Genomic DNA, 25,154 nt, shown 5'->3' on the forward strand with positions numbered 1-25,154 from the left:
GAATCTGCTTCGGAGACGTTAATTATAATTAATTAAATTAGGGAAAGAAAAATAGCGATCGATCGTTGCAGCGTGTGGCTGCAATTTGGCCTGTCTGTTCTTCATTCCTTTGAAAAAGGAAAGAGCCATCCTTTGCTCGGAATTGCTGGGAATACTATAGCCCATCATCTCGTATGATTCGACATGGACAGATTGATCATTGGTTCTTGCTGTGACTGCATGGATCGCCAGCTGCGTCGGCTGCCAATATTCCACGGCAATTTTTTTTATTTTGTCTCTTCTCTCTTGATTATTTCTGTTTGAGTTGGCTGGTGCAGAGGTTGTGTGTCCTGTAGAGAGATTAGGCAGAAGTTTGAAGGAATTTGATTGAATTAATTCAGCAACGTTGGGTGTTTATTCGAGCCTACTCCCACTATCCTAAAGAAAAAAAAACTTTAAAAATATAATTTTGGTTTTTTTTTCTATAATGAAAGTAATTGACTGCGAGAATAGTGTACAAAGACAGGAGGAGGCAGTGACCTGCTACTGGTATCACTACATTAAGACTGTGTGTTTAGTTCACGCTAAAATTGAAAGTTTGGTTGAAATTGGAACAATGTGACGGAAAAGTTGATAGTTTATGTGTGTAGGAAAGTTTTGATGTGATGGAAAAATTGGAAGTTTGAAAAAATATTTTAAAACTAAACACGACGTAACTAGAGAATTTGGCAGTGCATTTGCCTTTATAAAGTCTGCATATATAGCTGCCTAGGATATGAATATGATGCACTTTTCCTAGTGCCTTCAGGTCAGCGAAGGCTGGTAGTACGAGTAGAATAAAAGTTTCTTCAGCAACAAGTTAAGGTAATTTGCATATGCGTGTCTTTGAAATTGAAACGTGTGTATGTACACTGCAAACAGTTGTCGGACAACCGGTGCTTTTGTGTGTACAGGTATAGCTACTTGGCAATCACGTGGTCACTCAAATAACTAATGCTAATTTGTCTTATAAAAATACTAACTAATGCTAATAATTAATGGTAATAATGGTTAATTAGTTCCGCTAGCCTATATGCAGTACAGTGCTTCACTAGCTCAACTTCTGAAGTAGGATGCAGGTATGCAACGACGACCAAGACGAACGTACTTGCAAGACACTGCCTAATTAAGTGGTATCCTGTGATGATCAACTACTCTCCTTCTCCTCGTTTCTTAAAAAACAGACTTAAACTTGAAATGAGATGTAACATATTATACTACTAAAAATTTTGATATACATCTATTTGATTCATAATACTAGCTAGAATATATCACATCACATATTAGATTTGGTTTTTTAAACGAACAAAGTATATTTTTTAATTTGGTCGATAACACTCGATCAAGCTTTGCAATTTACATGGCGGTCACCGTCATGGAGGGGAGGGCTCGAGATCTGCCACTGTATACCAATGTCGAGGCTGTAACACATGCGCCTTTCTCAATGATGCAATACTCTTATAAGGTATGATTCGCTCTCGTTGGGCCTCTCTCTGTTTATTTTTTTGTTTTTCCAATATATTAAGCTAGGTCTATCAGTACTGTGATAGAGCGCGCAATCAAGCTAATTAATCGATCGGAAGGCACTAAATTAGAATTAACTACTATTGTACTAATTTTATTTTTTAATATATAGCGTCGTTGATTTTTTTTACAAACATTTGATCATTCGTTTTGTTCATTTCCTTTACAAATATAAAAATATTTAAGGCTCTGTCCCCGGCACATAAAACGAAGCAGCGTTTTAGTGCATGATTAATTAAGTTTTAGCTATTTTTTTTAAAAATAGATTAATATGATTTTTTTAAGCAACTTTCGTATAGAAACTTTTTGAAAAAAACGCCCCGTTTAGCAGTTTGAAAAGCATGTGTGTGGAAAACGAGGAGTAGAAGTTGGAAACTTGTAGTACCGAACGGAGCCTAAGTCATAATTAAAGAATATTCGATGATAAATCAAGTCACAATAAAATAAAATAAATAATAATTGCATATTTTTAAATAACACAAATTGTCAAACGTATTTTAAAAAATCAACGACGTCATATATTAGAAAGTATCAAGTATCAAGTTCGTACTATACTATACACAAGATCAATCATTTTCATATTCATAGGCAAAACCCTTGTACATGGGTAGTTCTTTTCCATAAGGGCAACTCATCTCTTTCTTCCTCTTCCAACCCCTCTACGCTTCCCTCTCTCTTTTCTTTCCCCTCCTATCTCTCCCTTTTTTTAATGGTGATTCAGCAGGATATATAAGACTCGATCCCTGAATTTGTCACAATTTTTTTTCTAAATCAAATTTCTATTAGTTCGATGAAATTTATAGAAAAAATATAGCAACTATTACAACATCAAATTAGTTTTATTAAATATATTTTAATATAGTACTAGTATATTTGTTTGATATTGAAAATATTGCTATGTTTTCTATATTTGGTTAAACTTGAAATATGGAACAGAGAGAGCATGTCGCACGCACAGGGCACTTCTTATTTGTCCTCAATCGTACTTTCTCTGTCTTAAAAAGAATTAAACTCTAGAAATAAATCAGAATACACGTATATTCAAACCCTAGATTTATCCCTAGAGTTTCTCTGTCTAAAAAAATTAATTTATAAGGATAAATCTGAACACACGTGTGTTTAGACTCCAGATTCACTCCAAGTTTTTTTTTAAAGGGACATATGGAGTGATCTGTGTACGTATACAGTATATTTGCAGCAGCAGTAGGCACTAGGATAGGAGTACGTGAGCGTACGCATGCCGGCATGCAGAATCTAGCGAGCAAAACGTGTCGGGATATTTCGGATTTTCGGTTGCCGTGTCGTGTCAAGCGCGACTATTTTATTAGTAAATTTTATTATTTTCTACTCACGCGAATACGTACTCTCTATGTAAAAAAAAAGACAAATTTTGGGTTTCTACGTTCAACGTTTGATTTTTCGTTTTATATGAAATTTTTTTACAATTAGTATTTTTGTTGTTGGTAGATAATAAAACATGATTAATATTTTATGCGTGACTTGTCCTTTTAATTTTTTTAATATTTTTTTTAAATAATACGGACGGTCAAACATTAGATATGGAAACCTAGGTTTGTTAATATTTTTTTTTTTTACGGGAGGGAGTACGCGGCCGATCGATCTGACACCCGATGTAAGTATACAGTATAGCACTAGTACGTACTAAGGTGACGTGTCTACCACGCGGACTCGACACGATCGGTTGGCCCTGCGTCGCACGCGTGTCCCCTTCCCGCCCCATACGTGCGCGCCTTATCCCTGCTTCCCTGACAGGTGGGCCCGCGCTGTCAGTGGCAGCCAGCATGTCAACCACAACCGGGCAAGGCACGAAGCCACGAACACAGTGTGTGTGAAAGAAGCTTGAATAGCTAGCTGGTCAGGTTGGTTAATTAAGAGCAAGGATAATAATAGGCTATAAGCAAGCTAGTATATACTTATATGAAAGAGAGGGATAAATAAAAGTGGAGAGTGTTGGCTCTCATGCAAGAGCTAACTACATACAAGTTCCGAGAAATAAGCATTAAATTCATAGTGAGAGAAAGAGAGAGGATAAAGAAAATAAAGATAACCTTATAGCTAACCTACTATACATGTTAGCTTTAGCATTGACTAATAGTAAGTAGTGAGCTCTACTATTAAACCTGCTCTAATCTGCTGGTTAAGTATTTAGTTACAGTATATTTTAGTTTTAGGAGGAAGACTACCTAACGATATACCGTAACAACGGAATAGTTGACATCAGCATAGCACCATAGCTATCGGAACTTATATGTCCGGTATCAGACATGATACACTGCAACTATTACTCCAGATTTAGTATATAGGTATCATACTGATATTATCTATTCCGTTAAAACGGTATACCGCCCTTTATAGTACTGTTTAACTAATCATCAAGTTGTTGCTGAAACAATTAGGTCTAATGTGCGTGTGGCTACTAATATTAGTTATAGTACTATCAGTGGTAGCTTTCATGGAAATTTTGTGGGGGCAATACGGTGGCGTTAGGTAGGGTGGAGCGTCTTCTCGATCGATCCATCGATGCCTTAATTTGCTCGGTATCACCAGAAGGCGTAGCAGCTGCCACATCTCCTTTTTTTTTTTCTTTCTTTTTCTTTTTCTTGCTTTATTTGCTTCGTTGACTTGACCCTGCTTTCTGAACAAGAAGCAGATCAGTTTTAATTAATACTAATTCTATCGGTTTTGAAACTAATCATGTAAGTACTTTTTTAAGATAATGGATAGTCTTATGTTATATACTATACTATGATATAATTGATTATATATATAAATGCATTCCTAGAGAAAAGAACAACCAGGATAAATATTTATTTTACACAGAATGGAAGAATTGTTCTTGATGCATATATGGCCTGCTGAGATTAATTAAGAAAAAGTGGAGATATTTTCTTAGGGGAGGAAAAGAATATCATAAGGATAATGGATGACCTCATATCACCATCACATCTCCTGGTCTCGTTCTCCCAAGGCCCCAGCACTGTGAGCCCCAGCACTGTGAGTTGTGTGGATCTGAGATTAATGGAGAATTAAAATGCTAAGAGTAGGTAAAATAGCAGGCTATAAACCAGCTGCAAACATATTTTAAGCAGATAAATAAGAAGAGAGAAGGGCAGCGGGCTATAGATTTGTAGCCAGTTGTAGCACGGACTTTAAGACACAGTGTGTATGACAGGTGGGACTAGATATTAATAGTGTAGTATGTAACTATTGTATGAATGAGCTATTAGATTGGCTATAGATGAATTAGAGTTAGTAGTTGGCTATACTATTAAACTTGCTCTAAAAGAAAAGGTATTACTCCAATACAGCAACCTCATGCATGTGGTCCCCTCTACCTTTTCCAAACTTTTGCAGGAAAGTCCACCCCCAAAAAAGTACATTGATGTGTTTATAGTTCTATTAAAAAAAACAAGTTTCTTTACTGGAGGAGTAGTTCTTTTCGTTTTTGGAGTAGAATTCATGCTGCCTTTTTCACTGGGGAGATAGAAATAGCCATGCCAGTGTAAAATGTTGGAGAAATGGCATATGGTTGCAACTTTCCTGGCACATCAACTATACCAAATGGAGGGAGGTCATGCCATAGGTAGGCGACGTATATATATTTACCTTAATTAACCCCCTCCTTGGTTCTTCTAATCATAAAATTTAGCAACAATTAGCAATCATTGGAAATGTTGAAGTGGTCTATTGGCAGATTGCTCAAAAGTTTGTTTAAGTACATATATTTCGCAGGCCACCACTCGTATATTAATGTTCCCAATTATTCTACCTATGGTACATAAAGTAATCCTGAGTAACGAGAGAGCTCCTACTACATCGTTAACTCAATAATTTTTTGGCAATAGATCAAATGAGTACCAACACTGAGCCCACACAGCGATCGACCATGCACAAGAATTGCCATCGTCACGAGTATTCATAGATCAAATGGGCACCAACACTGAGCCCACACAGCGATCGACCATGCACAAGAATTGCCATCGTCACGAGTATTCATAGATCAAATGGGCACCAACACTGAGCCCACACAGCGATCGACCATGCACAAGAATTGCCATCGTCACGAGTATTCTAGCACTCAACGTAAGATGTACTGTGTTATCCTACGCCGAAGAAACAACTTTTTACATGATAAATTTTACTTTTTCATGAAAAATAAGTAATGTAATATCTGTAATCATAACTATGTCGCGCACCCTTCATTTTTTTTTCTTTTATTTCACCAACTTGTTTTTAATTACCAAACATCTACCTAGCACAAGGACTAACATGACTACAAGTATTTTTAACACTTAAAGTATGCTGTCCTATATTATCCTACATCAAAGAAACCAGTTTTTGCGTAATAAATCCTCCTTATTTTGGATAAGATAAAAGGAGTACACGATTGCTATATTCGTAACGCTATCGTGCACCCTTAATTTTTCTTTTCTTTCACCCTACTAACTTTTAGCAACACGTCGTGATGATTAATATAGAACCCAGCGGTCATCCACCTAGCACGAGGACTAGCATTGTCATGAGTATTCTATCACTCCACGTATACTATCGTATAATGTGCTACATCAAGAAACCGCCTTTTAGAGCAAAATCCTAGCTTTTTCAAAGAAAAAGAACCCACGTACCATATATGAACTAATAACTCTACCGTGCACCCTTATGTGCACCAATATAAAGCCCACGCAACCATCCACCTAGCATAAGGGTTAGCACTACCATGAATACTTTACAACTCGATTATTTGATGTCCTATATTATCCTATATTGAAGAAACAATTTTTTATTGCTAAAGAACCAACTTTTTATGTGGCAATCCCTATATTTTTCTTTACGAAAAAAAAACCCAACGGTACCCAAACTCGCAACTCTACCGTGCACGTTTGCCTTATCTCTTATTTTGCCTTATGGTGTTTAGCAACAGATTATGAGACAAACCCATACAACCATCCATCGAGCACGAGTATGACTCGATTTATAATGTCGTATATTATCCTTACGTCAAAAGAACCACTTTTTACGTGGCAAATATTATTTTTAATGAAAATAATACCTCACAGTACACAGATTAATAACCCTCCCGTGCATCCTAGATTTTCCTTTTCTTTCACCCTACCCATTTTTTTGGAAGCATTTCACCTAAACTGGTCGAAAAAGGGTTGAAATTCTTGTAAAGTGGTAGGCCCGTGACCCCTCAAGGCTCCAATTCCCAAAAGTCTCAACCAAAAAAAAAAAAAGAGAAAAGAAAAAAGAAAAAAAAAATCTGGTGCCGTGGTCTCAATCACCACGTGCTCTTCCATCCTCCATAAATACTCTCTCCTCTCGCGAGTTTCCTCATCAAAATCGCCTTCGCTTAATAATCTCCTCCTCCGTATTAAACTCGGTTTTTTTAGATATTCCCAAGAATCTCTCCCTCTCCTTTCCATTGTTGCTCCGCTCGGATTCCGCTCTTCTTCTTCTTCTCCGTCTCCGATTCGGTCTCCTCCTCCTCTGCTCCGACCAGGATTCTGCAGCGGCAGCGGCAGCTGCTGCGGTTGGTTTTTCAGGCTCGGTGGCGGCAGGCAGCGGCATGTGCGTGGAGGAACTCGAAGGCGCAGAGAGGCTCGATTTTGGTGGGGTTGCGGAGCTCGAGACAACACCGACAGATTTCGAGGTGAGTAGAGTAAACTCCCGGATTTCGGAAGCTCCCTGTTCTTTCTTGCTTTCTTTCTTTCTCGTGTTCTTGATGCATTCGTTTGTGATTTGATTTCGCAACCGGATGCTTTTCTTTGGGTGTTGGGATGATCGGTTGAGGGGGAAATCCAACTGAGGTGGTTGCGTTGGGTATACTCTTCGCGTGCCCGAATGCTTCTATTTTCTTATTTTCTTTTCTTGTCTGGAAATCTGGAGAAAGTAGGAGAGATTAGTTAGTTTATTAGTACCACTGAAATAAATGAACTCCCTTATCAATTAATATAATATAATATTTCAACGTTTTTTTAGTATAGTAACAACTAGCAGCAAATAATTTAGGAAATTGTTTGTTCTTGAGCGGAAGGTGTGAATGGGAAGATGCGCTTTGAATTGTTCAGCGGCAAGAGGAAGTTTCTAGGAGGAGAGGGATTCAGATTGCGTGAAAAACACAATCTTTTTATTTTTTGGGGTGCCTTGTCGTAGCTTGTGGGTGACTTGTCTGCTTGCGCATTGCGTTGTTCTCCTGTACTTTTGATTCTGTGGCGAGAAGTCGTGTGGGATTTTCAGTTGATGTGTTCGTACTACTGCATCTTGTGCGCATGCGTATCTGCTCTGATTCTGATATGCTGTGATAAGATTTTTATGCATGTGAGTGACAGTGAGTACTACCTGAAAACTCTTCGTACCAAGCAGAAATGAACTCTCTTAATACTGTACTGCAGAATTCAAGAAAGTAGTGTACTTTGTTTCTCTTCAAATCAAGAAAGTAGAGCACCAAATGGATATTAGAAAGAATGTCCTTTGTGATGTTATGCCTTTAGAAGTCAAATGTTATTTACATGCAGAACTGTCAATCAATAAATCAGTACTGGTAAAGTTCAGTGGTACTTCTCTCTCAGTTGAGGCCAAGAAAAATGTTCTTTTCTTAAAATGCTGGCCTCCTGGTTAGGACTGTTGTTTGGACAATGCTTAGTGACCCTTGTGATTTGTAGCTCTGGAAGTACTACATAATATATCTTCTGATGAACTGTGAACCCCGTCGTTAGACCTTGATGGGATATCTTTGTCGCTTTATCTTGTAATGATGGTTGCAAGCAGGAAATGGATTATGGAGTGTTGCGGAAGAATGAACACCTGGTGGATTTTCATGGCTCTAGTACTAATTAGTTTAACAGGGATTAACAGTTGGAGTGGCTGTAGTCCTATCATATTGTCACAACTGTTGTGCCTTTTTTTTGTCAAGTCATATGCTCCTGTGTCTGTTTTGCCTGAAAAATACTAAGCTGTACTGCACTTTTGTGCATTCTTGGGTGTTTTGTTTACTAACGCCCTCTCTAGAAATGGCCACTCGTAGGCTTGTCCAATAAGGGTTTGCCTCTTGTCACCTAGTTGACTGAATTGGAGCTTCTGTTTCTGTGTCGCTTTCAACTAGGTGGATTAGTATTTACCGTAAGTAGTTCATTTTCGATGTGATGAATGATGATGTCGACAGCATCCCTTAAAGCAATTTGTGCTCTTGGCAGAGTTGAAGTGCAAGTATATTCATTTGAAGTTTTGAACTAGCAGCATGTTCTGCCAAAGTTGGCATTGATCTGTTATTTTTTATAAGGCTGATGTCCTCTGCCAATGCTTGTTACTATCCTTAAGGCATTTAGAACTTGTGTTGTAATTATGCTTCATCAGAGTTGCTTCTTGTTTCTTATTTTTGCCATGCTCTAATCTTTTACCTTTCTTGGTAATGTGCAGATGGAGAAAGTTTGTGAGAACACAGTATCTCTTGATTTCAAGCAGGCTAGGTCGAGCAGTTTTGTCCCAGTTATCCGATCAGGGGACTGGTCGGATATTGGAGGTCGCGATTACATGGAAGATGCTCATGTCTGCATCTCAGATCTAGCTAAGAATTTTGGTCATAATTCAGTGGATGATGAGATTATTTCCTTTTATGGGGTAACTTCTTGTTTTTACTCTCTTTATTTTGATTCTTCAGTTCCCATTTGATATGGAAATCAATACCTAGTTGAGCATTCCAGAGTCCTAAAACGTGCCTAATCCATTGAAGTGCAGTGAACTCATAACAGCAGCAGTTTAGAGAGATTGCATCTACCAAATCAGATACATGGATCATGAAATTGTACATGCTTGTCTTTTTCTAAGATCATCTTGTCCTTAAATTTTTCGCAGGTCTTTGATGGGCATGGTGGAAAAGATGCAGCTCATTATGTGCGTGATAACTTGCCACGGGTTATCGTGGAAGATGCTGATTTTCCTCTTGAGCTAGAGAAAGTTGTCAGGAGGTCATTTGTGCAAACTGATAGTCAATTTGCAGAGAGGTGCTCTCATCAGAATGCACTTTCTTCTGGAACGACAGCGCTTACAGCAATGATTTTTGGAAGGTACTATTCCTACTGCAGGCTAGAAGTAGAATTTAGCCTAGGTCAATCTGCTTCTTAGCATGCTATGTTTGATTCTTAAGTCTGGCAAACTACTCCCAAGCTTGTTCTTTGGTTGGTTATTCCGCATTTTCTACGTGTGCCTTGCAAATATTTTCTGAAAGCTTATCCAATAGCATAAAATTCTTAGGAATGTTCCACTTAAGGAGTTGAGGTGTTAGGAGTTTCCCCTGAACCTCCGTGTTGTCACTACAGAGCCCTTTGTCTACTTGTTCAGAGAGATTCAGGCGATTTCATATTCTAATCATTAGGATGTACTGTGCAGGTCTCTTCTGGTTGCTAATGCTGGTGATTGCCGAGCAGTTCTTTCAAGGCGTGGTACCGCAATTGAAATGTCCAAGGACCACAGGACTTGCTGCCTCAACGAAAGAAAGCGTATAGAATCACTTGGCGGCTATGTTGATGATGGCTATTTGAATGGTCAATTAGCAGTCACTAGAGCATTGGGTGACTGGCATCTCGAGGGTCTGAAAGAAGTGGGTGAGCCAGGTGGCCCCTTGAGCGCGGAACCAGAGCTCAAGATGATCACACTGACGAAGGAAGACGAGTTCTTGATAATAGGAAGCGACGGCATCTGGGACTTCTTCTCGAACCAGAATGCCGTGGATTTCACCAGGAAGAGGCTCCAAGAGCACAATGACTTGAGGTTGTGCTGCAAGCAGATCGTCGAGGAGGCAATAAGGCGAGGGGCCTCAGACAACCTAACGGCGGTGATGGTCTCATTCCACCAGGAGGCCCCTCCTCAGCTCAGAGTGAACAGGACGGGGAGGGTCGAGCGGAGCATATCGGCTGAAGGGCTTCACAGCCTCAGGGTGCTCCTGGAAGGCCAATGATAGCTCCACTGCTATCATCAGCCTTGAAGTTGTGCAGAATTGAAGAGAAACCTTATCTTGATGTTGTGCAGAATTGAAGAGCAACTGTATTTAGTGATTTTCGGCATCTTGCTGTTTACCCCCAATCCATTGTCGACATTCCAGTGTGTGTTATTGTGTGAGAATAAAACCAACGAACCTGAGATCTCACCTTGCATTGTGAGGCCCAGGCATTGTAAATAAGTTGGGAGATAGTAGGTAAGGAGTGTGAGTAGTGTGCATCCAGGGGGCTTTGAGGCTCATTATGCGATGTATTCCCCTGTCATCTGTAAAAAAATAAATACCGGGATTATTAGTGTGATTAAAAGTTCTATCGTGTGATGAATACCTCTCTGATTGTTCACTGTTGGTGGTCTTGTAGTGGTATTCATGTTCAGGCTGTCAGTTGTCGGTAGTATACAAAGATGCAGTACTACGTAACTAAAACTGAAATACTAGCAGGCAAGATACCTGAACTAAGATCTGATTGAGGAAACTAAACATGATGTTGATTGATTTGAAATGTCACCATGCAGGAGTACAGTATAACAAACCATCCAAATCAGTCAGTTAAAAGTTCATGATTTCATGAGATTGGCTGGTCAGATCAGATGTACAGTACTAGGCTGGATCTCTGCATGCTCACGATCGTGATGTCCCACTGTGATTTTGATCGCGTGAGATCCATTCGCCGTCTGTATGTGCGCCGACACAAACCTATCCTTCGTTGATGCTTCTTCTCCAGCGATCTGGAGTACCCATCTATCTATCTATCGGGTCCAGCAGTAGCTCCCAGGTCATTACATGTTTGCTTTAGGATTGTCAGGTAAGCAAGTCATAATATAAGCAGCCAACGCTTGAACACGCAATAAACTGAACAGATACAGCTGATCTCTCAACATATGAGAACCATCAAGAAAATAAAACAGTACTAACCACATTATTGTTGTCTGGTCTCTACTTCATCAGAACAGGAACAATGGTTTGCTGGTTGTTATCGGCATCATCAGTCCAGACTGAGGCTAAATCAGATAAATTCCATGGTCAGTTTGAAACTGGGATGCAGGGTGAGTATCCATGTTGGGGTAGATAGAGGAGCTAACCTACCTATTGACAGCGACCAAAACAGATAGATACACAACAAACTTGATTCTACACCATAAAATAAATGCCAATGGTGTTTGTGCTCTTTGCATGCAAGTGGGGATCATGGTCGTCGCATCTTAATATTCAAGGGCACCTCCTTGTAGGAGACTATCTTTTCTGCTGCCCGTCTTGAGGGCCTCCCAACTGAAAATCTTCTACCTATCACCTGCTCGTCAGAAGGTTTAGTCGAGCAACTGCGGTCGTTTTGCATATCATTTTTGGTCTGCTCGATCAAAGCATTTGAACTGGAAGGAGCAGACGGGGCAACTGTATCTTCCTGGACAATTTCAAAAGTGCCATTTGTGACCTCCCAAGGTCCAGGGTCCAGTCTTGAGGATTTTCTCCTTGACAATTTTCTGCAGTATTAAGGGCAGCCATGATTGACATGTTCCAAGCAGAGGAAAGTGCATCGTTGGAATATAAGAGAGAGTTACCTCTTTTGTTCATGCTGAATTGGCACGCTTGAAGTTGAGTCGCATATGGCATTGATGCAGTCCTCTTTGTTCGAGGCCAATCGACTCTCACATGATTCCAGCTTCCGTTTGTTTGCATCAATACGCATTGATTTTCTGATTGGACAGAGCATATTGTTTAGGTGAATTGTGTGATGTACCATGCATCTTAAACCCTGCTAAAATGATGTGCCATACCTTGGTGGCTCTGGATCCTCAATATCAAATTTATGCGCCTCACCTCCAGCAACGCTGGAACCTGCTTCTTGTATCTCCTAATTTCATTGGACGAAAGAAGTAGGAACATAATAAGAATTAAGACTTCTTCATGGATAAATGTGAGGATTATTTACATAAGAACTGTCCTGCCCACCTCCAGATACACTTCCTTTTGTGTGTGCATACTTCGTTTTTTCTAGTACATACAATCAGGATCCAGATTTTACTAAAAAATAAATTAATATATGTAAGACTAGCAAAAATTTGATGCGAACCACTCTGCTCAATTACCTTGAGTTCTGGAGCCTCTACTACTTGCGCTATTGCATCACATGGAAGTTCTTTTTGCAATGACTTCATCTTGCCACCACAAATCTAGCACAAAATCATAACCACATTGTGAAATTTTTTTGAAACAGAAAAACAGAAAGAAATAGTAAAACCCTACCATATCTTTTCCAGCATTTGGTTCCTGCAGCTTTGGAACATTAGAACTAGAAGGAGCCGAAGGAACAGTAGCATCCTCATGCAATTTATCACAGATCTCTGCGACCTCAAAAGATCCAGGGTTCAATCTGGCAGACCTTCTCCGTCGAGTTTTTCTGACCACATGTGCCCAAGAGTTTTGAACAAGCTAAAATCAGATAATTATGCAACAATGAACGCATTCTGTTATAAGCATTAAGCATTGATTACCTTGGATCATCATCATGCGATGACCCATTATATTCCACATGAGGTCTGCAGCTATGTTGCACTGTGTTGGTATCCATTGTAACTTCACATGATTCTGACTTCCGCCTATTTGTGCACCTGTTTGCAAACATGCTGAATAAGTAGTGATGCATGAAATAGGATACTATAGCCCGGTCAACCAGTCACCCACTCAAACATCAGTAAAGAGATGAAAATACCTCTTGTTTGTTTTATCCTGTGGAGGCTCATGACAGCTAGTATAAGATGGCACAGCTGCTGAGAAGAAATTGGCAACAAATGAAGATTAGAATTTTACTAGTGTCCTAACTTATGGCAGAGGAAAAAACATAAAACTTCAATTGCTTCATATAAAGGGGGTAAATTATAACCATAAAGTAGGATAGATGAAACAATTGCCAGGTATAGTATCTAGTTCAAGAAAGAAATAGTGAGAAGAGTGAGCATTACATTGAATTTCAACCAAATGTTCTCTAATAGAACCTGCAGCCTTTTGATGAGCCTCAGTTGGTGCGCATTTGGAAGACCTGGTTTTTTTCTCCTGATTATGTTGCACGAACAGAACGATTTCAGAATTCAGAACTAGAAATAATGCAGCTAAACATGGTGAATCATTTGCTTAAGAATTTGACTGCATACCAATATCTTTGCTCTATTTTGTTGATTGTTAGAAGTCTTACTCATCTTCTGCAATAGTAGACGATGAGAAAAGCATGTTATATGTAACAAACAGAGGTTCATACAGTCAAGCTTTAGAATTACCTCGAGTTCAGAACCCTTTACTTTGAGCACGGCTATTGTGCATGCAAGTTCATGTTGCAATAACTTGATCTGCATGTCATATCCACAGATTAATCCCCAAATCAGAAATCATACTGCATTTGAAAATTCAAACAACAAAGAACCAGAGGCAGCTTACTCTATCTTTTCCTTGATTTATTTCCTGCAAGGAAGAAGAAAACATAGACATATCAAACAGTCTGTAACTACCACAAAACAATCAGCAATGAAGTAAGACAAACACTTCTCATTTGCCATTATGCATAGCTATAACTCAAACTATGTGCTCAACCTACAGGCCTGGTGAACCAGCATTGCACAAGTATAAACAAACATTGACACAAGAATGGTGAGGTAGGGAGCTAATGGATAAGTAGACAAACCGCAAACATCTGCGAATTAGCCTGCACGAGTTGCAAGTTCTTCTGCTGCATGGCTTGCAGTGCGAGGCGGATTTTCTGCAACTCTACTCTGCTGACTTCAATGACTTTGCTGCAAATAAGAAAGCAAAAAATAATTTTAAAAAAACTGTGCTACTTGAGAAACCGCAGGTTTTATCCTCCGACAACAAAATGGATGGTAGAGGCAATGCATACTTTCGCTCAGCAAGCAGATGACGCAATTTGGCGTTCTCCTGAAAGCAAGGGAGGAATTTAATGGTTTAATCGGATGGAAATCGGAATTAGTAGCATTCAACTTGGCGCTGCTAGGGTTGTCTGCTTGTTTGAGTTAGAACCGAAATCCCCCGAAGAAAAAAAAATAGAGCTAGAACTGAAATCACCTTGAGGACGTCGGCGATGGCGTGGACGGATCCAGTAGGGTTGGGCCTCCCGGTGTTGGTGATGTCGGCGAGCACGACGGGTTTCCCCGGCGACCGAAGGCTGCCACCCTTACCGGCCGGGATCACACCGCCACCGCGCGCCGCTGCCCCTGGTTTAGGAGGAGGTGCGGAAGCTGAGCCCGAGAGAACCCCACCATGGAATGCCACGGGTAGCTCGAAATCTAGGGGATACGATTTTTACCTGCAGCGGCCGCCATGGCTGGCCCAGCGGCCGCGGGGCCTGTGGTTGCGCACGCCACCGCCGGAGGTGAAGCCGGCGAGGACCCTCGGAGCCGCAGCGCGCGCGCGGGAGAGAGAGGCGGCGCTCCGGTGGCCGCGCGGAGAGGAATCCGATGAGGTTTCGGAGAGGAGAGGAGAGGGGAAGCGACGCGCCGGAGTTGGAGGCGGAGGGGAATTCGAAATTTTGGGGGAGGAGTGGAGATGAAATCTGAAATGGTTGGAATTGATGGCGACTTGACTTGTCAACGCGAGTTCCTTCTCTCTTTTTTTCTTTTCTCCACCCTTTGTTGGGCCGTGGGCTATGAGCCCGTTATGGGATCCGTTCTAGCCCATGGGCTTTTTAGAGTAGAGCCTTCGCTTATGAGTTGAGAGTTGAGACACGAAAGTGATCGAAATCTAATCCATGACCCTAAACCACAAAACCAGATATCTCGACCCCCCAACTCTTAAAACCGGTGCAATTTGACTCACTAGGCGGTTTTGGAGGGTGGTTTCGCTGACGTAGCGCCTACGTGGCAATATTGACTCGGTCTTCTTTCCACGTGGCGTTGACGTGGCGCTTAGGTGGCGTTAGAAATAAAAAATGTGTGTGGGACCCATTTGTCATTCTCACACAAAAATATATTCGGGACCCACTGACATGTGGGCCCACATGTCATACTCCCTCTCTTTCTCTTCCCTTCACAAGCGGCGGTGGTCGAGGGAGGCCGGCACATTAAAGCAGGCGGCGGCGGCGGTCGACGATCGAGGGAGTGGTCGGCGGCGGCGGCGGTCCGGGCGGTGGTTAGCGGTGGTCGGGGCGGTCAGCGGGGTTAGATCTTCCTCCCGCTCGGTCTTGACCTTGTCGACGCGTAGGTCGGCGCTGGGTAGCGGGGCGAGGACGTCCTTGAGGGAACAGCGGCGAGCGGGAAACCGACGGCGCGTCGCTGTGGCGCGCGAGAGGGGAAGGTGAGTGGTTCCAGCTTTGGCCGAACGACGCGGCGGCGGGCAACCCCGACCAAGCCCCCTGCCTTGCCGAGCAGATGAACCTCGTCTACGACCCCGTCGCCGACGACTACCGCAACGCCGACAACGTCGTCACCAGGGTCCCCTCCTGCGCCTCCGCACGCCCTCCCGCCGCCGCCGCCGCCGGCTCCCGCGCGCCGCTGCCGCCGCCGCTGGTCCCCCGTCAGCCGTCACACGGCCACCGCTCGCCGAAGGGAAGAGAAAGAGAGAGGGGGAGGATGAAGAGAGCATGATTTATGTTGGCCCCACATGTCAGTGGGTCCCACCCACACTTTTGGTGGATGAAAAATGGGTCCCACACATTTTTTTTATTTCTGATGCCACCTAAGCGCCATGTCAACGCCACGTGGAAAGAAGACTGAGTCAATACTGCCACGTAGGCGCCACGTCAGCGAAACCGCCCTCCAAAACCGCCTAGGGAGTCAAATTACTCTGATTTTAAGAGTTGGGGGGGTCAAGATATCCGGTTTTGTGGTTTAGGGTCACGGATTAGATTTCGATCACTTTGTAGGGTCACAAAGTGAACTTATTCCTTTGCCGGGATGGGGCTTCAACTACTCTTCTCTTTTCAGTTTTCTTCTTTGCATTTGCAAAAATTGCATCAGGTTCAGAAATGATTCTATTTAACACCCAAATTTGTCACATAGTATGAAATATAGTGAAGTTTGTCAGATTATAAAAAAAACATGGGCCTATTGTATAGGGTCGGTCCAATCGGTGGTACGAGGCCAGTCTGACCGTCGGTATAGGGGTGGTCGGATGTGCCATTTGGACCGGGTGGAGAAAGCCTTGTGGAGGCTATGGCTAGTTCAGTTTAAATCAATCAACAACCAACAACGCAATTATCTAATCGAATCGTTCTTTCAATTTCACATGTACCTTCGTCCTAGGTTTAATCCTAATTCGTCCATTTTTATCGGTTTGCTCTATAAGCCATCCTTCATCGTGGGAGTGCATATTATTGTATTTTTTTTCCCCAAACCTTTTGTTCCTCCCATAAGATGGGTGTTTATCCTAATCTATCTAAATCGGCCCTGTTAACCATATTTGATCTCTAAACTCATCTTGATCACGAGCTTCTTAAGGTCAAGGTGGTTGGCGACTTAAGTCAACACCACGAGGCTTTAGATGATTTGTCGTGGTGACTGAAAAAAGCGTCAACAGATTCCACTTTACACTAATATAAAACAAAATAAGTTTTCTTACGAACAATGTCGTGCATCTATATGCAACAGCCGGTTTATCCATTAGTAAAGAGAAAATCTACGCTAAGTGATTAACTATATGAATTTCCGTCAACGAGCATTAGTTGTACTAGTAATCATGCACGTGCAATGCATGTAGTAACAAATGTAAATTAAAACCATTGTGGGAGAAAAATAAGAATAACACCAAGCAAGTTATACATGCATGGTAACACCAAAGAATCCATCACCAGAATAAATATATACTGTATATAAATAAGTGAAAGTGCTAAGCCTATTTTATGTGAAACTATACTTGTTAGTGTATTCCACACGACTTAACTTCACTACCTCCCTCTTATGACAAAATCAGGATCATGCACACACCCAGTTGCTCACATCTCATACATCCACAGCCTCATATGTGTTGTCAAGTGTCACACCGAGAAGGTCTGTCCAACTTCTTTCGCCTTCAGCACTTCATCCGTCAAGTAAAACACAAAACAATGTATGCCAAGATAAAGGATATCAATATTGATAGTAAAATATTTTCTTATGCACAGTGTATGTCAAGTCAAATTAACATTGACCAAAGAAAATCCAGATTCCAATCATAAAGATAAAGGATATCTCACCAGAGATAGTAAAGGCTAATATTTTCAAGGTCAATTTGATGATCAAAAGATTATTGAATTACAATAAGCACAAGATTCAACAGCTAAACAACTTTGCAAATAATTCATGAAGCAATTCTGATGACATCACTTTATATCGAAAGAACCATCGTAATTTCTTAAGTTATGTGCCACCAACATTTTTAGGTGATAATTGTAATTTACTACAAACATTTTTTGGACCGGGTAGTTGGAAACATAAATGTAGAGTCCACTTTGAGTCTAATTTCAGTACCAAATGCGCAAATTTTCAAGTATCTGATGATCACATGATCAAGAACCAGTTCATCTGGAGTATGAACATTTTAGTGTCAAACTTAAAGTGTAAACCATCAAAAGCAAACGTGGAGATGAAAAATTGAAAACATGAGACGACAAGGATTAACCTGTTGGAAATCAAAGATGCCATGGCCTGTGTGAACCATGTGATGCTCAATGGGGATGACCATCATTGATAGGTCACGAATGATTCCGCCAGTGACGCTGGATACATCGCTTGGTGTTGCTGCTGCTTGGTGTAGTTCCAGTTTTTGGAGAACCTGAAAAGAAAAGAACAAGATCATAACTCATAGGCTCATAGCATGTCACTGTAAAGTTGATATACTCTGCAGTAATTTTAACTGCATGAATCTCAAATCTATTACTGAAAAAGAAAATCTTAGGCAGATGATATCTAGGATATGAATAGCTGTTCAGATTCTCACGTCGGACCACAACCCTGTTTCACATCAATCAAATATTACAATCAGGTGGCAGTAAGAAAGAAAAATGAATTCAGGCATGCATGCTGAACTGGTTATCAGGGCTAGCAGTCCTTACTAAATCTTAACATTACGCCTTACATCTTGATTTAACAACCCTGATTGATTTTACATTTCTATTATAAATAGAAATATTTCTGAAAGCAAACACCCAGAAATATTTTAGTAGGCATTTTGATATGGAACTTCTTGGCAGAAAACATTAGAGAGTTGTAAACTAAAGTGCATGCTGTAAGTTCTAATTATATGTGCATACTAATAGTGCTCAACATTTCCCATCTACTTTGCCCAAATTGCCAGCTCAATGCCTTCATTTAATTTCCAAAGTATCTAGTCAACATACATCAACCTCACCTATCACTTTTGAGAGAAACCTCACCTATCATTGTTGGTCGTTGTCCAGCTGCCATGAGAATGCTGGTATAACGCCATCATGCATGGCATCCTTGTGTGAGATCGCCATTTACTGCCCTCCTAACTGCCATGATTAGATCACCATGGTAAGCTGCTATGGTGCTGTGTAGTATTTGGAAAGAAGTATTGCTTCAGGATGACATGTATAGCAACCAAAATGATCCAAAATTCTAAGGGTTAGCCCTACAACACTTGTATTTTGCATAGGTGCAATTTATAGAACGAATCAAATAGCCTACAAATATCCTTTACCAACAAATAAACCTCAATTTATCAGCATCAACTCTAGGGTATCCTTCTAAAAGACTCAAAAAAAATATCAGTAATTCACAAGAATAGAGAATTGTATAGAATAATTAGAATTATCAAATCTCACCAAACAATCAAAAAAGAATAATCATCCCCAACAATTCACACTCGGCTATGTTGCCAACATGGTTGAAGAGCACTGAATTTTATTTTATTTTATAACGAAAGTGAGACAACACAACTTTTGATTGAAGTGTTCCCATCTATTGAAACAACGGTACAGTAATTCTAATATGTGAGTTGCAGTACAAATATTATGTTTGGAGAACAGGTTGGGTGTGATAAATACCAGAAACAAGCCGGGAGAGTGAGTTGGTGTGATATCCCCTTGTGGTTCAGATAATTGTCTGCAAGCGTGTAGTAAACAAATCGTTAGAGAAAAAACATGAATCCAGTAGAAAACAAGTTTCTTAACCACATTCTAATACCAATATAATATAAAGAACTGTTGATTTGTTTGTTCGGCAAACTGCAACACATTAATTAATCTGAAAGTTTCATATTCACCCCTTCCAACCCATATGACAGAAGAATACATGCAAAAGAGTAGCCAGATTGCAAAATAGAAGATGATGATTTTGGGCATTTTCACCTTACCTGTTGGTACTTCTGCTTTTTGTCCAGAAGACGGTGGTCGAAGGAAGGTAGAGGCCATTGCATTGGCGGAGCCTGTGGACGACAGCGAGGAGGGAAACATGGATGTACTCCGGCGGCAAGGACGGGAGGGGCCGACCTCGGCGGCGGCGGATGGGGCCGAGGTCGGATCCGGCCGCGACGGTAGGGAAGAAGCCGGATCTGGCGGCGGCAGCAGAAGATGTCGGTGTGGGCAGCGGCTCCGGCGAGGATGCGGCGGCAGTACGCGCGGGGAGGAGCTCCGGCGACGGCGAGGATGCGGCGGCGCTACATGCGGGGAGGAGGAGGAGCGAGCGAGGAGGAGAAGCGAAGTCCGCGCGTGGAGGAGGAGGAGCGAAGTCTTCGCGTGTGGAGAAGGAGGAGCGAAGTTTGCGCGTGGAATCGTGCGGTGGTGAATTCGTGCGCGCGGATGGATGGTAGGTATTAATTCGACTTGATTTGGCTTGTAGGATTGGAGGGTACAACTCCTCCTTTTTATATTAGTATAGATATAGATGAATTGTCGCTATGTATAAGCGTTTTTCCTCTTTGCTATCGCCATCAGTTGACCATTAGTTGACCTCGTGTCCTTTATTTCCATGAAAATGTACATTTTACCAAATACATATGAGATACTCTTATGTACTCCTTGTGTTGGTATCGCACTTCTAAGGGTAATGGACATTTTGACACATTAACATAGGCCAACTAACGATTAACTGATGGTGATGGCAAAAAATGAAGTAAACACTTATTGGCATTTCGATTAATATGATAATCCTTAGAATGCCTAACTTGTCAACAGCCAAAAAGAAACAACATCAGTTGCCGTTGAAACACGAATGGCCCAGGAGGCCATGAAAGGACAACGCCAAGTTGTGTTGTCATCCATCGATCTGCAACTGCAAGTCTGCAACAACCAACAAGCAGCATTCCGTAATCCGTACTCCCGTATTCATAATTTTTCTTCCCCCCTGAGATTAAGTATCCATGTATGCTCAGATTCAGAAGCTTCCAATTGCCATGTCCAGATCAGCCAACCCAACTGACAAGGCATGTACATGCTTTCTGAAGAAACGCTCGAACAAATACGCAGTTTTCTGTGCGTCTGTCGTGAGACAGCCTCGCTACTTTCCAGGGGGCACCACCTGATGCCAAACACAAGACCTGACAGCATTGTTACTCGTGATTAGTAGCAGTTGTAAGTACAGGATTAGTACCTAATCCGGTGGCTTGATCAAACAGGAGGCCGACTTTTGTGCAGGCATCCTTCCCCAAAGGGTGACAAGAACCCTGTAAACTATGTCTTGGGTTTGCATGGTGCATGAGCTAACGACAATGATTTTTTCTGTTAAAAAATGGGTTAACGACAATGATCCAGACATTAGAGGTAGTTTTTTTATTTGACGAAGATAACCCACTCCTGAATCCTGATAGACATGAGCACAGCAAACACTGGGGGTTGTTCTAAAAGCAAGATGGCAAGATGCATATATATGACCTGTCATAGGTCAAATGCTTCATTCAGAGTTCAGACACACTCAACCTGCATAGCTCATCCTACTCTCTTAACTCTCAATCTCTCCCAGCTTCTTCAAAATTTCCTGCGAGACAAGATGAGGATGTCCAAGTTGTCAATGGCTACTGCTGTGATCTTGCTCCTGGTAGTGATGGCCATGGAGGTTGAGGGCATTCGATTGGATGCAGAAACTCGCGCAGCAACCAGCAACCAAATGGTCAATGTAAGTGATTCTGATTCATTGAATTTGTTCATCATGGAATTGTCTTCTGTTCCTTTTTCTTTTATTTTTGTATGTGTGTGCTGACATATTTGTTTTGTTCTGAAAAACAGAAATCAACAGAGAATGTGCCAAAGGATTCCGGTGACTCACTAGGCGTGGCGAAGAGAAGCATTGCTGGGAATGAAGTTAGGGCTGTAGCACACAAGTTACCTGAGTTCCATGAAGACTACTATGGTCCCAGTGACCATACACCTAGACACCACTGAAGAGAAAACAATCTTTTTTTTTCTTCTTCTCAATCTTTTTGTTCAGAATAGATTAGATATTAGCTAGTCAGCGGCTGCAGGTTGTAGTAGATACTGAATTTCATCTGAGCTTAGTTAGTAAGCACATGATGGTAGCAACATGTGAATCTTTAACCTATCTCTTTTTTCCCCTCCTTTTCACCTCATTAGTGAAAAGGAGCGGTTTTCATGTACTGACTTGTTGACAATACTTGAAAGCAACAATCTCAAGACGTTGTCCATATCTTTTTGTGATTGTGTTTGTTCCCATGATCAGCGCAGAGCTTAATGTGACGATTACAAATCCACAAGGATGTCAATACCATGATGTCGCTGGTATAACTGGAATTGACTTCGTCAGTATGATTTTCGGCAACCGTTGTGCAATGACAAGAATCACTGAATCAAGCATACTGACAAGATGAGAGAAGAACACACAATTAAGAGTGCAAGTGCTTTTATTTCTACATGACAGCATAAGCGCTTTATTATTGGCAATGTAAAAGCAGCAAAAGGAACCATCAAGTGAGTAGCCTCACTTAAAGGCCTTGTTTCACTTAATTATGGTGAAAAATGCCTGCACCGTAAGGGAGTCATCGTTAAACGGCATATTTGCAAACGAAAAGTAATTTGTGAATACAATTTTTATATGCCTGTTCTTAGCGATCTAAAAGTAAAGGCTAAAAAATAAACTTCGATGAAAAAATCTTAAAATAAGTTTCAAATTTAAGGTTGAAAATTTAAATTTTGGCTGATAAGTATAAGTATAAGCGAAAAGATAAGACACTTAGTTGATTAGTTTGCTTAAGAAGTGTCGTTTGGTCGGCATTAAGTAAAACAAATTACTCCAGATAGCTGCACTACAGCATTTGATAGGCATTAGGCAGTAGTATGACAGTACAGTGGTACTAACTCCAACATTCCAAGCGTACATTGAGGAAAGGAAAGCAAAGCGCGAGTGGTCGGCATTGCCGGATATGCTGCAGTGTTCTTCGCCATTGCTGTAGTCTAGTCTACTTTACATGTCCACGCAGGATGGCACGCCGATTAGAGTATTCCATCAACTGTTCCGTTCTCCACATGCTTAATGATGATGGCTTGATGATTGAGAAGCTGATTAGCCAGCCGCCTCCAAAAATAGATAATGATGCAGAGAAAGCTGTACGTGACGTTAGCGAGACAAGAAACGGGAGAAAAGAAAAGGTGCAAAAGTACATGAGATTGTGGCCCAAGAGGGAGGTGGCCGAAGCCCACGTAGCCAATGTGGCCTAGTAACACATGGTGGGCCGGGGGGACGTGCACGCGAGGCCGGCCCACGAGAACAGTCGCGGTTGCGGATGGGGTTTTTTCTCGTCGCCTCCGCGCACCCGGAAAGTCTAATTCGCGCATACGCGTTGGCGGCGCGCACGCCGGCCCCCTAAGGCAATTTTTCTATAAAATTGAAAAAAGTTTCCGATTCACCAAACTAATTCTTATCTATTTCTGAAGGAATAAAAAAAATACTAGAATTCTTAATTTTTCAAAAATTTTGTCATTGAAAAAATCAAAAAATAAGAATAGGTTCACGAGCTGCGCTTCTCTCTATTTTCTTTCTTTTTTAGCCGTCGTTTCTTTGTTTTAGCTGTTTTATTCCTTCCGTACGGATAGGAGAAAAAATCGTAATTAGTTTATATTAGTTTCCTATTTTTACTAGTGATTAGTTTACTAATAATTTTTCAATCTTAACTTTAAAATTTTCAAATTTGAACATGAAAATTTTCAAATCTCGAGTTGAAAATTTTCAAATCACAAGTTGAAAGTTTCAAAATTTTCAAATCTAGACTTGAAAGTTTTTGAATCGAGTTGAAAGTTTTCAAATCTTGAGTTGAAAATTTTCAAATCTCAAGTTGAAAGTTTTCAAAAATTTCAAATCTGGACCTGAAAGTTTTCGAACCTCGAGTTGAAAGTTTTTGAATCTGAGTAGTTTTCAAATCTCAAGTTAAAAGTTTTCAAAACTTTCAAATCTGGACTTGAAAGCTTTCGAATCTAAGTTGAAAGTTTTCAAATATCGAATTGAAAGTTTTCAAATCTGAGTTGAATGTCTTCAAAATTTAACTTTAAAATTTAAATCTTAAATCAAAAGTTTCTAAATCTAACTTAAAAAATAGAAAAGAACACGTAACTAAATTAAAACGTGCCGAGGAGAAGGGGCGTGAAAATAGGAGAAAAATCAGGAAAAAAAATGAGAGAAAGAAACGTATAAGGGGGGAAGGGCGCAAGCCGTGCGCGCGAGTCAGGAAGCCCCCCCCCCCCCCCCCCCGGCACGCGCCAACGGATGCTTTGCGTGGGCAACACAGAGGATGTGAACTGGAGGCCACGGGCACCAGTAGAGATGGCAACGGTGAATTCACCGTCAGGGGTTATATCCACGTTCCCATCCTTGCTTTGATAAAATTTCACCATCCCCGCCCTCGTCAACTACGATGGGGCTACATTTTCTTCGGCCCCGATCTCCACGCGGTGAATTTATCCCCGCAGTTACCCCGTCCAACGGTAGTTAGCACTCAGCAGCGTAAGGGGAATCTATGGTGGCGGACGGCGTGCTGGCAACGGAGGGCACTTGTGGCGGACAACATGATGGAGAGCGCTGATGGCGAACGGTGCGACGATGGCGGCAGGCTTCAGGCGGCGTGACGACGGCTGCAGGCTCCGAGCCTGCATCGACGGCTAGGGCGGGACAACGCCCGCACGAGAGGAGGTGGCGGCATGCGCGTCTGGACTTTGGAACGGTGGCGCGCACGCCTGATGGCTGGTGCGATGTAGGTGTGCAATAGCGGGGCTGAGTCTGGATCTGAAAGATGTGGAGGTTGACTGATTGACTAGGGTTAGGTGTTATATATACATGTTAATTGGGCTTTAATATTATGGGCTAAAAGGTCTAATAAAGTTTAGAATTAGTACTCTCTACAGCGAAGGTGGGTCACCGCAGGGGGGTGGGGGGCGGGGACGGTGAAAGTGTGAAACCATTTGATTCACATGGTGATAAGTTTGGGACTATTTGATTCACATGGAGGATAGATATTAACCATCTCCATTCCCTAATATGTAAATTCACCGTGGGGAATCGGTGATCGGGTCTCCATTACCATCTCCAGGCACCAGCCGCTATTCGCTTTCTGCTACTGCTACTGCTGCTGCTAGCCTTTCCAACGTGCACATTTTCTTACCACCTCGATTTATTTGTCTTTGTGAAGTAAATGCAGCGGCTAGTACTGCACTGCAGTA

At 41.5% G+C, this 25,154-nt stretch overlaps 3 protein-coding genes and 1 long non-coding RNA gene across 12 annotated transcripts; 2 read left to right on the top strand and 2 right to left on the bottom strand.

Annotated features, from left to right (window-relative positions):
• Nucleotides 1-7,076: 7,076 nt before the first annotated feature.
• LOC127763113 (probable protein phosphatase 2C 27) lies at nt 7,077-10,861 on the top strand. The gene is made up of 4 exons (XM_052287729.1): nt 7,077-7,213; nt 8,980-9,180; nt 9,415-9,626; nt 9,949-10,861. Exons 1-4 carry the CDS (start codon nt 7,130-7,132, stop codon nt 10,514-10,516), a joined length of 1,065 nt encoding a protein of 354 aa, XP_052143689.1. The 5' UTR covers nt 7,077-7,129; the 3' UTR covers nt 10,517-10,861.
• On the bottom strand, nt 7,210-15,110 carry LOC127763111 (shugoshin-1). 7 transcript variants are annotated; one of them, XR_008015676.1, is made up of 18 exons: nt 14,868-15,110; nt 14,627-14,775; nt 14,442-14,479; nt 14,229-14,337; nt 13,985-14,008; nt 13,828-13,896; nt 13,705-13,752; nt 13,516-13,606; nt 13,266-13,323; nt 13,048-13,164; nt 12,800-12,953; nt 12,643-12,726; nt 12,506-12,547; nt 12,331-12,407; nt 12,115-12,249; nt 11,642-12,036; nt 11,471-11,556; nt 7,210-7,443 (listed from the first exon to the last, which is right to left on the bottom strand). XR_008015676.1 is itself a non-coding variant. In XM_052287727.1 (16 exons), exons 1-16 carry the CDS (start codon nt 14,881-14,883, stop codon nt 11,742-11,744), a joined length of 1,503 nt encoding a protein of 500 aa, XP_052143687.1. In that variant the 5' UTR covers nt 14,884-15,110; the 3' UTR covers nt 11,404-11,741. The 7 variants fall into 7 exon arrangements, 4 of the variants coding, with proteins under 4 accessions (XP_052143687.1, XP_052143686.1, XP_052143685.1 ...); XR_008015674.1 differs by having other exon boundaries at nt 11,471-12,036; XR_008015675.1 differs by lacking the exon at nt 7,210-7,443 and having other exon boundaries at nt 11,404-11,556.
• A 2,144-nt stretch (nt 15,111-17,254) lies between these two features.
• On the bottom strand, nt 17,255-20,191 carry LOC127764382 (uncharacterized). 3 transcript variants are annotated; one of them, XR_008015863.1, is made up of 5 exons: nt 19,850-20,191; nt 19,542-19,599; nt 18,909-19,045; nt 18,155-18,307; nt 17,255-17,572 (listed from the first exon to the last, which is right to left on the bottom strand). It is a non-coding gene; the product is annotated as an uncharacterized LOC127764382 (long non-coding RNA). The 3 variants fall into 3 exon arrangements; XR_008015861.1 differs by having other exon boundaries at nt 17,257-17,572; nt 18,909-19,007; XR_008015862.1 differs by having other exon boundaries at nt 17,257-17,572; nt 18,909-19,007; nt 19,845-20,191.
• A 1,151-nt stretch (nt 20,192-21,342) lies between these two features.
• On the top strand, nt 21,343-22,116 carry LOC127764812 (uncharacterized). Its single transcript, XM_052289732.1, has 2 exons — nt 21,343-21,606; nt 21,717-22,116. The coding sequence occupies exons 1-2, from the start codon at nt 21,343-21,345 to the stop codon at nt 21,870-21,872; spliced, it is 420 nt and encodes a 139-aa protein (XP_052145692.1). The 3' UTR covers nt 21,873-22,116.
• The last annotated feature ends 3,038 nt before the right edge of the window (nt 22,117-25,154 follow it).

The sequence above is a fragment of the Oryza glaberrima genome, chromosome 2 (genome assembly GCF_000147395.1).
Source record: "Oryza glaberrima chromosome 2, OglaRS2, whole genome shotgun sequence".
NCBI classification, from domain to species: domain Eukaryota; kingdom Viridiplantae; phylum Streptophyta; class Magnoliopsida; order Poales; family Poaceae; genus Oryza; species Oryza glaberrima.

What these genes read in the sequence shown, in the direction of transcription:
- LOC127763113 (XM_052287729.1), top strand. Translation starts at nt 7,130, where the DNA reads ATGTGCGTGGAGGAACTCGAAGGCGCAGAGAGGCTCGATTTTGGTGGG. An exon ending in CAACACCGACAGATTTCGAG is followed by an intron (nt 7,214 to 8,979) that starts GTGAGTAGAGTA and finishes GGTAATGTGCAG; the next exon opens with ATGGAGAAAGTTTGTGAGAA. An exon ending in ACAGCAATGATTTTTGGAAG is followed by an intron (nt 9,627 to 9,948) that starts GTACTATTCCTA and finishes TGTACTGTGCAG; the next exon opens with GTCTCTTCTGGTTGCTAATG.
- LOC127763111 (XM_052287725.1), bottom strand. An exon ending in CCATCGCCGACGTCCTCAAG is followed by an intron (nt 14,480 to 14,626) that starts GTGATTTCAGTT and finishes CCTTGCTTTCAG; the next exon opens with GAGAACGCCAAATTGCGTCA. An exon ending in TAAATCAAGGAAAAGATAGA is followed by an intron (nt 13,897 to 13,984) that starts GTAAGCTGCCTC and finishes TATGACATGCAG; the next exon opens with ATCAAGTTATTGCAACATGA.
- LOC127764812 (XM_052289732.1), top strand. Translation starts at nt 21,343, where the DNA reads ATGGCAAGATGCATATATATGACCTGTCATAGGTCAAATGCTTCATTC. An exon ending in CCAGCAACCAAATGGTCAAT is followed by an intron (nt 21,607 to 21,716) that starts GTAAGTGATTCT and finishes TCTGAAAAACAG; the next exon opens with AAATCAACAGAGAATGTGCC.